The sequence below is a fragment of the Cinclus cinclus genome, chromosome 10 (genome assembly GCF_963662255.1).
Source record: "Cinclus cinclus chromosome 10, bCinCin1.1, whole genome shotgun sequence".
Taxonomy (NCBI): domain Eukaryota; kingdom Metazoa; phylum Chordata; class Aves; order Passeriformes; family Cinclidae; genus Cinclus; species Cinclus cinclus.
The window spans coordinates 2,754,959-2,768,454 of NC_085055.1; the positions used below are offsets into that span (position 1 = coordinate 2,754,959).

Consider the following 13,496-nt stretch of genomic DNA (forward strand, 5'->3'; position numbering starts at 1 on the left):
GCTTTAACATGAATTACTATTATTATTATTATGGTAAACACACAAAAGCAACATTTCTTTCAGTGAAAGAAACAGAGACCAAAATTCATTAATTAACCTTAAAATTTCAGGTTTAATTTTACAACATCGGGTTAAAACACGGGAAACACAAATCTGGCTGAAGTCATACAGACACCCCCAACTCCAAATTATTTTTTTCAAGTATCTGAATATTTTATAGACGAACAGCTTGAAACATTATTTCATGCTAAATCAGTCATCTGAAAACATTTGCTTCTACTTTATCCAAACTTAAATTCTTATCCATAATAAGGTCTTTGATGGGTGTAATTAAAATTAAGATGGAAGCTAAATATAGGCAAAATTACGGCCTCAAATCCACTTCAGTGCATCTTTTTTACAAAATTTATCAAATATCAAGTCAGACAGGAATTCTACTTTGAAAAGACAGAGTTTTTCCCTCCAGTTCTCAACTTTGAAAGATGAACTTATCCTAAAGTGCCACTGCTGGAATGGGTCTGGTTTGTACACGAAATACCTGGCCGTGAACTGACTGTACTGGTGTGGCTGTAAGGGAAAAAAGTGTTCAAGATGACCAGAAAAAGCCCTTTGAAAATTGAAAACTGGTTTTAAAAATATGAAAAAGAAAATAAAAATGCAGTGGTGTGGGTGATGTTGTTGTCCATTTCAGCTCCATTGCACGGTGTAGTTCTGGCCCAGCTTCAGCTGGAGACTGGTGATTGTCAGGAGCTGGGAATAAAACACACAAAATACACATTTAGTAACTGAGCCCCAAAGATCCACAGAGTTTTCTGTGTTCCAGGGAGAAATCGGCTTCTCATTTTCAACTGCAAGAATTTATTCCTCTTTTTCCCTACATCTGTGTTTGTGCCAGTACAAACACAGTTTAACCAGCACAGGTTTGGGAGTCTGACCATGGCTCTGATCCCTTCCTTCATCCACATGCTCTTTATTTGTTTCAAAAATAAAGGATTGTTTAAAAGGCAGCAAAACTTGGAATACACTGCAAAATCCAGCAGTGCATATGATTTTTTTTTTTCCTCAAAAAGCCAGCAGCAGGATCTCAGGGAATGCTCAGACATTTTCCTCCTGTCCAGCCTCCCAGGGTGCAAAGAAGCAGAACAAAAAGTGGCATTAAATGGTATTAAAGAATCATTACCTGCTGATGCTTGTGGCATCTTTCTGAAATATGGTGCATTTTAAATACTGTAAATATACAAATGTTTTAAATATGATTATATAAAATATGGTAAATATGCAGATATAGATATTTTAACGTACTAAACATATATAAATTTAAATATGGTAAATATGCAAATGTTTTAAATATGGTACTTATATAAAATACAGTAAATATGCTGATATATTTAGTACATTAAATTGTATATACAAATATTTTAAATATGGTAAATACACAAATGATTGTGGTATCTTTCTGAAATATGGTGTATTTTAAAGATGGTAAATATATAAAATATGGTAAATATACTCATATATTTAAAAAATATATACTGAATATATAGATATTTTAAATATGGCAAATGCACAGATATTTTAAAATGTGGTAAATATAGAAATATTTTAAATATTCTAAAAATATAATTATTTTAAATACAGTACCACAGCTGAATCTCCATAGATTTAAGAGCAGGTGGGAAACCTTTTTTTTTTTTTTAACTCTCCAAGCAGCATCTCACCTTCTTGTTGTCCTCATAGGAGACGATGTGGTTTGTTGGGACTGACACCCCGTTCTGTGCCACTGTCACCTGCGTGTACCTGCTGGGCACCCCCAGGACTCTGATGTCAGTAAACATTAGGTTGTTTGGGTCAGTGTAGTTGTTGTGAGTCACTGTGATCTCTAAAATGGTCTGAGAGGAAGAGGGAAAGACAAATATCAGAGGTTGGGATGAGACAGGTGCAAACCCAGAGCAGCTGGGTCCCTGGCAGTGTCCCAGGCCAGGCTGGATGGGCTGGGAGCAGCCTGGGACAGTGCCAGGGGCCCCTGCCCATGCAATGAGGTGATTTCCAGTGATTTCCAGTGTCCCTCCCGGCCCAAACCATCCTGTGAAGTCCACTTGAGCTTTTCATTTGCTGTTCTCAATCCAGGTTTGGTGTTTTTTTTGGTTTTTTTTTTTCAAAATTTTGTTTCCTAATACCTGTGCGTTGTTATTTATTTTCCAAATACTGAAAGCTTTTCTCCACTTGGTTAACCTGGCAAAATCCCGGGCTCTGCTGTGCCTTTCATTGCCACTCAGCTGATTAATGTGAGGAATGAAGCAGCAAGAAATTCCCAACCCCTGGATGGGCAGCAAGAGCTGCAGGACCAGCCCCTCCTTCCCTGATCCAACCTCACCTTGCAGGTGCTGCGAGAGCTGCTCCAGGCTCTCCTCCTCCTGCTTTTTGCCCTCCCAGAACAGCTCCTGCCTCCCCATTCCCCCTCATGCAGTTACTCTGATTTTAAGTAGATTTTGGATTTCTTTAGGATGCACCCAGAGCCCCCACAAATGTGCTGTGACATAATTCCATGTGTTCAGTGCTCAGAGGGTGAGTGTTTCCCATTGTTGGTTGATTCAAGACTTCCTTAATTAAGCTTTTCCTTACTCAGTTTTTGTAAGAGCAGGGAAAGGCGCTTTTATTTTATAATCTCCTTACAACTGCAAATATTGAGTGTTAGCAAAACAAACTCCCTTCCTTAGCAATTAACACCCTTTTATTTGACAAAGACAGAATTAAATGAGAAGAAAGAACAGTGTGGATAAAATTAGAAGACACTGTGGCACACAGGGAAATAATGAAATAAGAAAGTGTGTTTTCTCCTACAATAGAAAGAGCTTTTCTTTTAAACCAAAATTCCCTATAATTAGAGCCTAGTTTATTTCCACATATTCCACTGGTTATGGTAAGAAGTGAAATCTGACTATTGTACTTAACAATACTCTTCAGATTCACTCCTAAATTCATTCTTAACACAGTTTAATCACATTCCTTGTAGTCTAATCATCTGTGAGCACAATTTAATGTAAAGTTGGGATATGTAGGCAAATTAAAATACCCTCAGCTAAAAATACAAAAAAATCACCTGAAGTGACTATTAAATAAATATGAGCTAATGTGATTACCTGATTAGCAGTAAATGATGTCAGCAGGTAAACACCATCTTCATATGCATCTGTTAGAAAGAAAGAATGAAAGAAATTCAATAAAATGTCTTTGCTATCCACCTTATTTAATGCATTATCAAAATTTCTGCTCAAGGGTGGTGTCCATAGACAACTTAGAAATCTACAGGTTGTATTTATATGTAAAGAAAGAGAAGTTGTGCATATCCAGAAGATGAGTGCAACTGGACATAAAATACTTTCGGTGTATAAAAATATGAAATGAGGATAAAAGGAGAACATTTTAGGGGTAGTATATAAAAGCAGACAAAAAACCAGCCCTGGGAAGATCAGAAGGGTTTAGATGAGGAGAAAAATGTTTCTGTTTCTCCCTGTAGAGTAATTTCCCACATCCCCCTCCATTCCCTGTGCAATTCCAGGCGGCACCTGGTGCTGGGAGAGGCTGAAATCACTGTTGGTGTTTGCCCAGCCCCGGCATCCGGCTGTGGCTGCTCTCTGGGATTGGGGTTCCTGCCTTTCCACACTCCCGTGGTGTCACCTTGTGACACCTGCTCCTCCTGATCCATGCAAGTTCCTTTTAGCGTCCGATTTCCCCGAATGTGGCCATGGTTTCTGGATTCTAGTGCTGACAGGGGGTGTGATCCAGACCCCCCTCCAGCCTCCTGCAAACTCCCCCCAAACTCTCCTGCATTCCTGATGGGAATCTCATCGTTACTGCCGGGGGTAGCGCACGTGGGGTGGGGAGGAGAAATGACAGCTCAGGGTCTCTTGTCTGCAGACAATTTAAATTTAGCCATGTTGAGGGGATTAGTGAGAGCTCTCACATGATCTGTGGTTATGGTTCCCACAGGTTTGAGGAGGAGTCTTTGTTATCTGCCTCGTCTATAGCCAGGGCAGGATCTCATCTGTATATTGTATTAATTCTACAAATCACAGCATCGTGTGGCTTCAATCAGGAAGAATCATGTTTCTGTAATGTTGGTCTGCAGGTTTAATTCCAGTTTTGCCACTGAAGGTGAGTTGAGATCCGTCCCCCAGAAATGGGGTGGCTTTGGCACAAGTCCATCCCTTCCCTCTGCTCCTCCTCACACACCCCAGAGTTTATTCCATCTCTCCCTAGTTCACATCCTTGGGGTTGGTTTTGTCTGCTTAAATTTTGGCTTTGAATGGAGGGATGGAGCCTCACTTGGCAGTATCCAACCATTCTCACAACAAAAACAAACAAAGAAGGGTTTTAGGAAGGGAAGGAGCCCTGGACGTACCAATGCGAACCCCATCGTCCCAATAAAGGTGTCCTTCTGCAAACAGAGCATCATCCAGGGCCACCGTGAGTCCCATTGGGTTTTTCCGGCTGTGGAAAACACAATTTTCTCTCAATTTCCTCAGCTAATCCCATTCCATATTCCCCAAATGGTAAGTCTTTTACAGAAAAGTTGTGAACCACCCAAGTGAATATCCATCTTCCCATCCCATTCTACTAAAGACTATTAGGGGGGGAAAAAACCCACCAAAAAGCCAAATTAAATTTAAAATATTCACTTCTTCCTACCTGTAAGCAGTTGTATTAGCAGGTGTTTGCCAAGGAAGGATGTATCCACCTCGGATGTGCAGGTTGATGTGCTCCAAAGGAGCTGATAAATTTTGGAATTGTCCCCTAAAGCCAGTATCTGTCTCCTGTATACAAAAAAAAAAAAAATATGGATTTTTACAGGGTTTTCCTTCAGAATGAAATGATAATATTTCTCTAGACAGGTTAATTAGGAGTTGTTACTGCAGGAGTAACTATTAATTAAGAGAAGCCCTGAAATTTTGTCTCTGTAAAAGATGGGTGATGGCGGCTGAACCAAAGGGGTGAAACACAAACCTGTGATGAAAGGAGGGAGTTTTGATCCTGCTCTTCCTTTTTCCAAATCTTTTGTTATTTTCCAGGAAAAATTATGCAGCTAAACCTGTTTTTTTTTTTTTCTTTTATTAGAGCATTCCATTACAAAAACCTTCTGTGTATAATTTGAGGGCTACAAAAAGTGAACAGAAGTCTAAATGAAAGGAATTACTTCACCTTTTCATTTATCATATCTCTGGTCATGTTATTATTCATTATTATAAAGGAATCAAGGATTTTTATCATTTCTTTAATCAGCCAAGTAGTTTTTATGTTTCTAAGAACTTATATTAAATGCAAATTATGCAGGAGAGTGTTCCCACCTCCCTGTCTGTAAAAAGACAGAAAAATACAAGTTTTAAACCACATTTTTTTAGGATGACTTACTGTGTGGTAATCATACCAGCGGGCATTGGGGAAATAAGCATTCACACTCCGATCATTCTGCAATTAAACACACAGATTTTAGGCACCTCATGTCAAAAAGTGAAGCTTATTTAAAGCTGGCTTTAGTAATAAAAGCTTCAAAGCTCACCAGTTTCAATACAGGGCTGATGAGCAGGGCAGGACCCCAGAGGAACTGCTCGTCGATATCCCAAGTTTGCCTGTCTTTCACAAACCTGTGGGATGAGAGCCAGAGCTGAATTCTCCCAAAGAATCCCTCCTTGAAGACCCTTCTGTCACTAATTTCACCCACTCTTGCTAGTATCTATTTCCTCTTTATTGCTGTTAATAATCCAGAGATTAATTAATGGTCGCACAAAGATCCTGATGTGACACGCATTGCAGTTACTGCTGAGCTTTAGGGCTTTTTGTCCCTTTCTTTGCTTTTGCTTTTCAGTACATTGGGACAGCAAAACTCTGAAGATCTTATGCTTATTATTTACAATCATAATTGCAAATTATTTCTGAGTTTCTTTGAATAAAAGCAAATCACAATGTACAAAAAACTTAGTTTTTCCTAGCCAAGTCTTTTTTTTATTTTATTTTATTGAAGGGGAAAATGCTGTAGCAAACAGAGAGGTCTGTTAGGGGTTCACAGCTAGAGAAGTTTTATTTGGGAATTCTGGGTGAGGAGAACAGTGGAATTGCACTTACTCGTGGAGAAGGGGGCGGACCACGGTGCTGCCGTGGGCATGGGCATCGTACAGCAAGGTGTAGAGGTAAGGTAACAGGGTGTATCTGATGTTCAGCACATTCCTGGAAATCTCATGGAATCTTTCATCCCAGACAGCAGGATCTTGCCTCTGAAAGAGAAGAGAGTGCTCTCAGAGAATCTGAGTTGGACTGCCTGAGAAAGCTAAAAACACCAAGTTGACATAGCAAAACCAAGGAAATTTCTCCTCTGAAGCAGAGTATCTTCACTTATTTATTCTTCAACTCGGGGGCAGTCACTGTCAGCCCCAAGAGGGGAACTAAAAATGTGGGAAACTGAGAAGAACTATGGGGAAATCCTGGAAAAATGTCTAATGCAAAGTGTCCCCGAGGTGTGGCACGTCCCAGGGTCCATCATCCATCAGCCCTCTGCTCCCAGACTCGCAGCAAGAGCCTGAGGCACCAAGGACTGGTGTCAGGAGAGCCTCAAGTCTTTATTAAATGCATGGAACAATACCTTGGCAAATTGGGTAAGACTGGAAGCACCACGATAACCCTGAATCTGCATTCTGAAGGCTTTCACAGGCCTGTGGAAGGTGTGTGCTGCGAGATAAAGCAGCCGGCTTTGAAAAGGAGACTTTAATCCATTAGATATTTGCCATCTAAATAGCTCCACTCTGTTAGACCTGAAGCTCTCCCTGGAACAGAAGCACTGTTTCCCTTTTTAAAATTTTCCCAGTTATCTTGTTTTACAGCTTTCTCCACTCCAGTCCTTAGCCTACATTTAGGCAATTATTTCCCTTTCCTTTTAGCAGAAATACAATATCTGATGGTGACAAACGTGCAGAGCACTGAAATTCCTGAGTCTCGCTCCTCAGCATCTTATTACACTGGCCCATTTTCTCATTTGTCCTATAATTATGGGCAATTAGGGCTGAGAGCACCGAGGTCAGTTCTGTTTCTTGAAGTGTGTTCACCATAAAATCTCCATTTTAGCCCTGCTGTAGCTCCTTGAAATCCAAATGGCACAGAGAGGAAAATATGTAGAGTTTGATTCAGTGAAAGCAAAGTTAGAACTTGCTTCCTTCAAGTGCCCAAATCCCAGAGCAGCCCCTCTGTGGGCACAAAACCTCCCAGGTGATGGTGAGGCTCACAGCCAAGACAGCATAGAAATCATGACAATTTTCATTTGATAAAGAGCCAAAAGCATTCTTTTCTTTTCCATTTTACTTGGAATGTACTCTTTTTCTCTTTTTCTTTTTTTTTTTTTTTTTTAGCCAGGGCAATTGTGCATTGTTCTGGCTGGTTTTGCCTGTGTTTTGCAAAGGCCTAGCTGATAAGAACTATGAAAAAATTGCAACTCACCCGTGTTCCTTTCCCGTTGTGATTCCTTGAAAATGGGTAAAATGCACCCAGCTGCATCCAGCGGGCACACATCTCATACTCCGCATTTTCGAAGAAGCCACAGATATCAGCTCCTGTCTGAAATTTCAAAATAACCCAAACTGAAAACTGTATTACTGTGTACAGCATCATGGTAATTAAATATAAGTTAATAAATCATTAGCTTACATAAGATACTCCAAAGAGACTGAACTCCATCATGCCTGGAAAGAGAAATAAATTGGAGTTACTGGCTGTTTTTTTTTTTTTGTTTTGTTTTGTTTTTGTTTTTTTACATTATGGTTACATAGACAATGTTTGCTATACTACTGAATCAGAAGAGAAAAAAAAACCAAACACAAGCCCCACGGTTTCTCTAATGTGTCATGTTTTCCTGCTACAGAAGGAGGTGGGATGTGGGTGGCCAAGAGCAAAGGAAATAAATAAGTGGCAGGACACAGGGCATGGAAGGCTCTGGTCCCAAGGGAGTTAAAGGAGTTCCCAGCAACTGGTGCAGAAGGAAGTAAGAAGGAAATGTAAAAAAGGAATTGCCCCCAAATTCTGGTTGCTGAACCAGGTTTTTCCAGATAAAAGTCACAGGAATACAAAAAAGCAAGGAGGTGGAGGAGAAGCAAAGCCAGGTTGGACAGGGGTTGGAGGAACCTGGTCTGTGGAAGGTGCCCCTGCCATGGCAGGACCTGGATGGGCTTTAAGGGTCTATGGGGGGGCTTGACAGCTGGCCTGTAAGCCAAACTGAGTTAGTAGAAGAAAGAGCAATTGATGAATTCCAAAGGTATCCATAGCAAGGAAGAAGACAAGGCCATTAGATGAAAACCAATTAAAAAAGATACATGAAGGATTTTTGTAGCTAGACTACATGCATAAGTAAATGTGCATACCTGCATTATGAACTTTTTGCAAAACTTTTGCCAAATACATTGACACTAATTGCCTTGCACCAATGAATATAACAAGTTATTGCGATGTAGTCAATGACTTAAATCACTCTTTGTCAGGAGTATATAAACAGGTGAACACACATAATAAAGATTCACCACTGTTATTCTCTTCAAGCGTGCATGTAGATGTCATGTCCAACCCGACAGTGACAAGGTCCTTCCCAGCCCAAGCCATTCCAAGATTTGGTGATCCCAGAATGCAAACCCTTTTCCTGGTACGTACCAATAATAGATTTGTGCAGCTGGTTCCAGGCTGCCGTGTTGTCCCCCAGCCAGTGCCCCGCCCATCTCCCGCTGCTGGGGTACGTGGAGCGGGTGATGACGATCCCGCGCTCCTTGGTGGCAGCCTGCAGAGCCCTGCGTTGGAAACAGGCACAGGAACGAGTTACAGGAGCAATATTGCACGAGGATTTATTGCATTAGAGCCTCTGGAAGGAAATATATGGGTTTGTATTTTCACAGTGAAGGGTTGCATCATATACATCCAATCCACGCGTGCTTTTTCTGGCAATTCGATATGATCCAGTCACAATCCCAGCAAAACTGGCCAACCCTGCAAAGAGGACTGGCAAACAAGAAGGGATTAAAAAGGAGTCTTCCAGCTCAGTCTAACTCTTCTGTGGGAAAATAGGAATGTAGAAAAACTTTTTTAAGCCCATTTTCTAAGGGCTCCACAATGTATGCGAGGGAACGTCATTCCTTACTTGAAGTACCCAAAAACTTGAAGCAACAGTTGGAAATAATTTAGCAAAAAATTCAAAGCAAAAGGCTCACAAGAATGAACATTTAGACCTCTCAGGATAAGCTTCATTGACTAACAGGTGGTGAAAAAAAATAAAAATATCAGGGATTTGTGGTCCCTTCCAAAAGACCAAGGTGACAGGATATCAATATGAATATCAGTCAGAAAATCACCCTGATTAAATCCCACTGCTCTCCAGTGTGAGCACCACCATAATTGCCTAAACTGCTGCTTCAATAAGACACTATTTCCTTATTTTTCTATAGGATTTGCAGCTTTAGTGACACCATAATTACAGAAAAGACACACAAGTCACTTCAATTACCTCAGCAATTAAACCAGACTAATGTGCCGCAATTATTTCCTCCAAGACAAACAGTAACTTTTCTGGGATCCTTTATTCCTGTGTAAGATGCCATCCAGCATTTCCAGCCTCTCTTTGCTTTCCCTATGCCAATAATGCTTTGGAAGTGGCAGCTAAAATTTCAGAAGTGAAGACAGTGAATGTCATGTGTAGAGCTGCTCAGGGATGAGCAGGACCTGAGTGTTCTGTGGCTGGAGGCTCAAGCCTGCAGCTCCATAGCTCTATCCATGAAAAACAATTATTCAGGTCACAAAGGCTTAATTTACCTCCAAACGGTTCCTGTATTCACTAATAAGGGCTCTGGCTATGCAAAAACCTCATTACCAAAGAACAGCATCAAGGCAATATCCCAAAGTTTCTGTGTCTAATGGAAGGAGAACTGAAATGACACCAGGTTACATAAAATGTTGATGCTCACTTTTCAGTTACAGTCTTTTGTATGTTTTGTGTGCAAATAATCTTTCTGTTTGGATGGTTTAGTATCAAAATAAATTATTGCATTTTTTCAATTTTACAAGTACCCCTTCAGTTACTGCCAAAAAATAAATTTGTGACTGAAATACATGTGTATATATATTTTGCAGATAACATTTGCTCTAAATTTCCAGCGTGAGAATATCTGTGTGAGCTGTGAGATTTATTGTAGTGATTTCTGTTGCAGTGCCTCGCAAAAGAGAGGAGAATATTTCAGCTCGTACTTAAAACATGGAAACGATGGCAATATTCCTTTTCCTATCAAATTCTTGTCTACTCCACTGGCTTTGCACAGGAAGGTTTTGGCAGGGGTGACTCCAGTGAGAAACTTCTGAAGCTTCCTCCTATCTCTCCTACCTGCCCCTGGCTGAGCTCATCAGCAGCACTGAGTGACTGGGGAATGGTAGGAATATGAAAGGGAAAATGCAAATCCCAGCAGCAACTGGAGCTGGAGAGAGGGGTGAGGATGTGTGGGAGCAGCAGCCCTGCAGATCCCCAGGTCAGTGAGGAGAGGGTGAGGGGTGAGGAGAGCTCCAGGCTCTGGGACTGGGGTTTCTCTCCATGGGGGAGCAGAGATCCACCTGCAGCCCCTGGAGGAACCCACACCTGAGCAGGGGGATGCCCAAAGGAAGCTGTGATCCCTTGGGATGTCTGGGATGGAGCTGGATCTTAGCAGGAAGCTGTGGAGGCCTGGAGAGAGGCAGAGGGAGGAAAGAGCAGCAGAGACAGCGTGTGATGGACTAACTGCAACCCCTGCTCCATGTTCCCTCTGCCTCTGCTGGGGAGCAGGTAGAAAACAGGGAATGAAAGAGAAAAGCAAGTGAAGACTTGGGGGAATTAAGATTTGGTTTCAATTGTCATTATCTTCTCTGATTTGATTGTAAATTAAACTGATTTCCACAACAGAGCTGTTTTGCCCGTGACAGTAATTGGTGAGTGGTCTCTCCCTGTCCTTACCTCAATCCATGAATCCTTCTTTGTGCTTTCCCTGCTCTTCCCAGCTGAGGAGGGGAGAGTTGGAGGAGCTTTGGTGGGCAGGTGGAGCACAGCCAGGGCTCAATCCACCACATTTTGTGATGCCCCAATCCCATCAGACTGGGCTGACAGCTCATGGATCAGACATTCCCTCCTGTCCTGTCAGCAATTCCACCCCTGCCTTGACTGGCAGCGCTGCACTGGCACGCTGCCCATGGAGCATCCTCTCCCTAATGCAAACAGCCCTGATATTTTCTCTCTTTATGGTAATAGCAGAGTTCCCAAGGGCTTTAGGGTCGTTAAGCCCTGTCCAGGAGATCTGCTCCTTGCTCAGTGGCTGAATTGTAAATGAAAGAGCCCGGCTCTGTTATCATGAGATCGGGCGTTATCTAAAGCAGGCTGGGGACAATTCAGAGGGACAGATAATGGCATTGGACTTGGAACTGGGAAAAGAAATGCTTTAAAGTAGAGCTTTGTGCTCACACTTTGCATTTTAAAAGTCACCATTCCCCCTTTTTACTTCAAATTAAATAGAGAGCTTAACGGAGTTCTTCTGGAATTCATACGAATGAAAAACTCTCTTCATTCTCCCTCACTGGATGTGAAGTGTGAGGAAAACCAGAGTAAACCCAGCAAGCCCAGCAACACCCAGAACAAGAAGTACGTGAGGTTTTAATTACAGTAATTATGGGCAGAAGGGATTTGTTGCAGTGGTACCGTGGAAGCACAGGCTCAGCTCAGCCCTGCACAGACCCCCTCACCTCCTCCTGCAGCTCTGCTCCCACCACCCTTCCTACACCACAGGGGACATCCCTGACTGGAATTACTCCAGCAGCTGCCCAGCCCTTGGAGCATCCAACTCCTCTTGGAGATGGATTGAAAAACCAGACTTTCAAAAGAGATTTTTTTTCCTCTTCACCAGAGTGAAGGGAAAGATCACTCAGGCATCTTAAATTAACCAGTGGAAGTTTTGGCCCTAGGAATCTAGGCATAGAGTATCCATTTGGAATACATTTTGCAGGCAGCATGGAATATGCAGAGCACTTACTCCAAGGTGATTTTAGTTTGGGACCATCCATAAAGGTTGTGGACATCGTAGTGTCTGACTGGAGTCCCGTCTGCAAGGTTTTGCTGAGCTTCCATGCATGGAGATTTGTAGGCTAATCCTGCTGACCTAGATCCCAAATCTTGTGGAAAGGGAAGAAATATTTATTATTAATAGTAAGCATGTATTAATCGCTTGAGTTACTTTTTCTTAATTTTCATAATCTGCTAGGCATTCAGTCTCTTTATACTGTCACTTATTTATTTATAATTATAAAAATAGCATTTCCAAAATGGAATATTGCCATTTATTTCCAGGTATCTGGGTCTGTGAATGTATTAACAGTTCAGTTACAAATGCTCATACCACAGAGGCTCAAGGAATAAGCAGAGTATATCAGAAAATATCTCAAATCTTTTTAAATGCTGTCACACTAACCACATAAACAGAAAAATGGGTGTGGTGGGGGTATGATCTGTGTCTGAATATTAATTTCCTGGAAATTCCTGAGAAACCACTCATGAAACCTGAATACAACAGTAAGCAGTGAGAGTATGCTAATAAACCATTAATAAATAATTCCTAATTAGTACTACATTACACCAGTACTTCAGGAAAGCTGAGCTAAGAAAGCGAAGCATTTCAAACATTTGACTGCTCACATAAATGGTAATGAGAGGATGCACATGGATATTTTCTAAATATTTAATTAATTGCATTATTCATCTGAGAAAACCACAAAACAGAGAGCTCAATTCTCTGCCATGCCTCAAGCAAAGCACTTAGACACAAAATAGGGATCAAAATCCATATGCAGCAAGGAGCTGGAAAGAACTTTATTTCTACAAAGTGCTGCACAGCTCCTGCTGCAATATCTTGGTTTGCAGTGTGTCCATAATCTCAGGAATAAAGGGCCACGCTCAGTGAGGAGCTGTGGGTTTATAAACCCATCTTTATTTTGGTTTTATGCCCCATATACCAGATAAGAATTTATTTAGGAACCAGAAAAACCTAAAACTGTTTTAAGGAGGCATCAGACTTACGAGGCATGTAGGGGGGGTTATTTAGGAGGTCGTTCTTACAGCCACCCATGGCACCATTTATAAAAGATGCTGGTTCATTCATGTCCTAAAAACACAGGGCAAAAACTTAGTTTGCTGCAGAGCACCACAAATTCTGCATTACACACAAGCAGTGTTGCAGGGTTCCTCAGGATCCCCTGCAGCTGCAGTCTCAGTTGGACATCCCATGCTCCGTAAAGGGACGGACAAAAAGGCAGGAGAAGGACTTTCCATGAGGGCACAGAGTGACAGGGAAAGGGGGATGGCTTTGAGCTGAAGGAGGGCAAGATTAGATGGGATATTGGGAAGGAATTGTTGTTCCCTGGGAGGGTGGGAAGGGCTGGCACAGGGTGCCCAGAGCAGCTGTGGCTGCTCC

General features: G+C 41.7%; 1 protein-coding gene across 1 annotated transcript in view; it reads right to left on the reverse strand.

The window, feature by feature from the left end:
- Positions 1–687: 687 nt before the first annotated feature.
- SI (sucrase-isomaltase) overlaps positions 688–13,496 on the reverse strand; it is a 42,967-nt gene continuing 30,158 nt past the window's right edge. Inside the window, exons 35-47 of the mRNA XM_062499534.1 lie at positions 13,103–13,187; positions 12,063–12,201; positions 8,683–8,816; positions 7,690–7,724; positions 7,483–7,599; positions 6,121–6,269; positions 5,558–5,642; positions 5,410–5,466; positions 4,690–4,814; positions 4,403–4,491; positions 3,141–3,190; positions 1,719–1,889; positions 688–750 (exon numbers count right to left, since the gene is read on the reverse strand). Coding sequence (XP_062355518.1) covers positions 688–750; positions 1,719–1,889; positions 3,141–3,190; positions 4,403–4,491; positions 4,690–4,814; positions 5,410–5,466; positions 5,558–5,642; positions 6,121–6,269; positions 7,483–7,599; positions 7,690–7,724; positions 8,683–8,816; positions 12,063–12,201; positions 13,103–13,187 — 1,299 coding nt within the window. The remainder of the gene's footprint in view (positions 751–1,718; positions 1,890–3,140; positions 3,191–4,402; positions 4,492–4,689; positions 4,815–5,409; positions 5,467–5,557; positions 5,643–6,120; positions 6,270–7,482; positions 7,600–7,689; positions 7,725–8,682; positions 8,817–12,062; positions 12,202–13,102; positions 13,188–13,496) is intronic.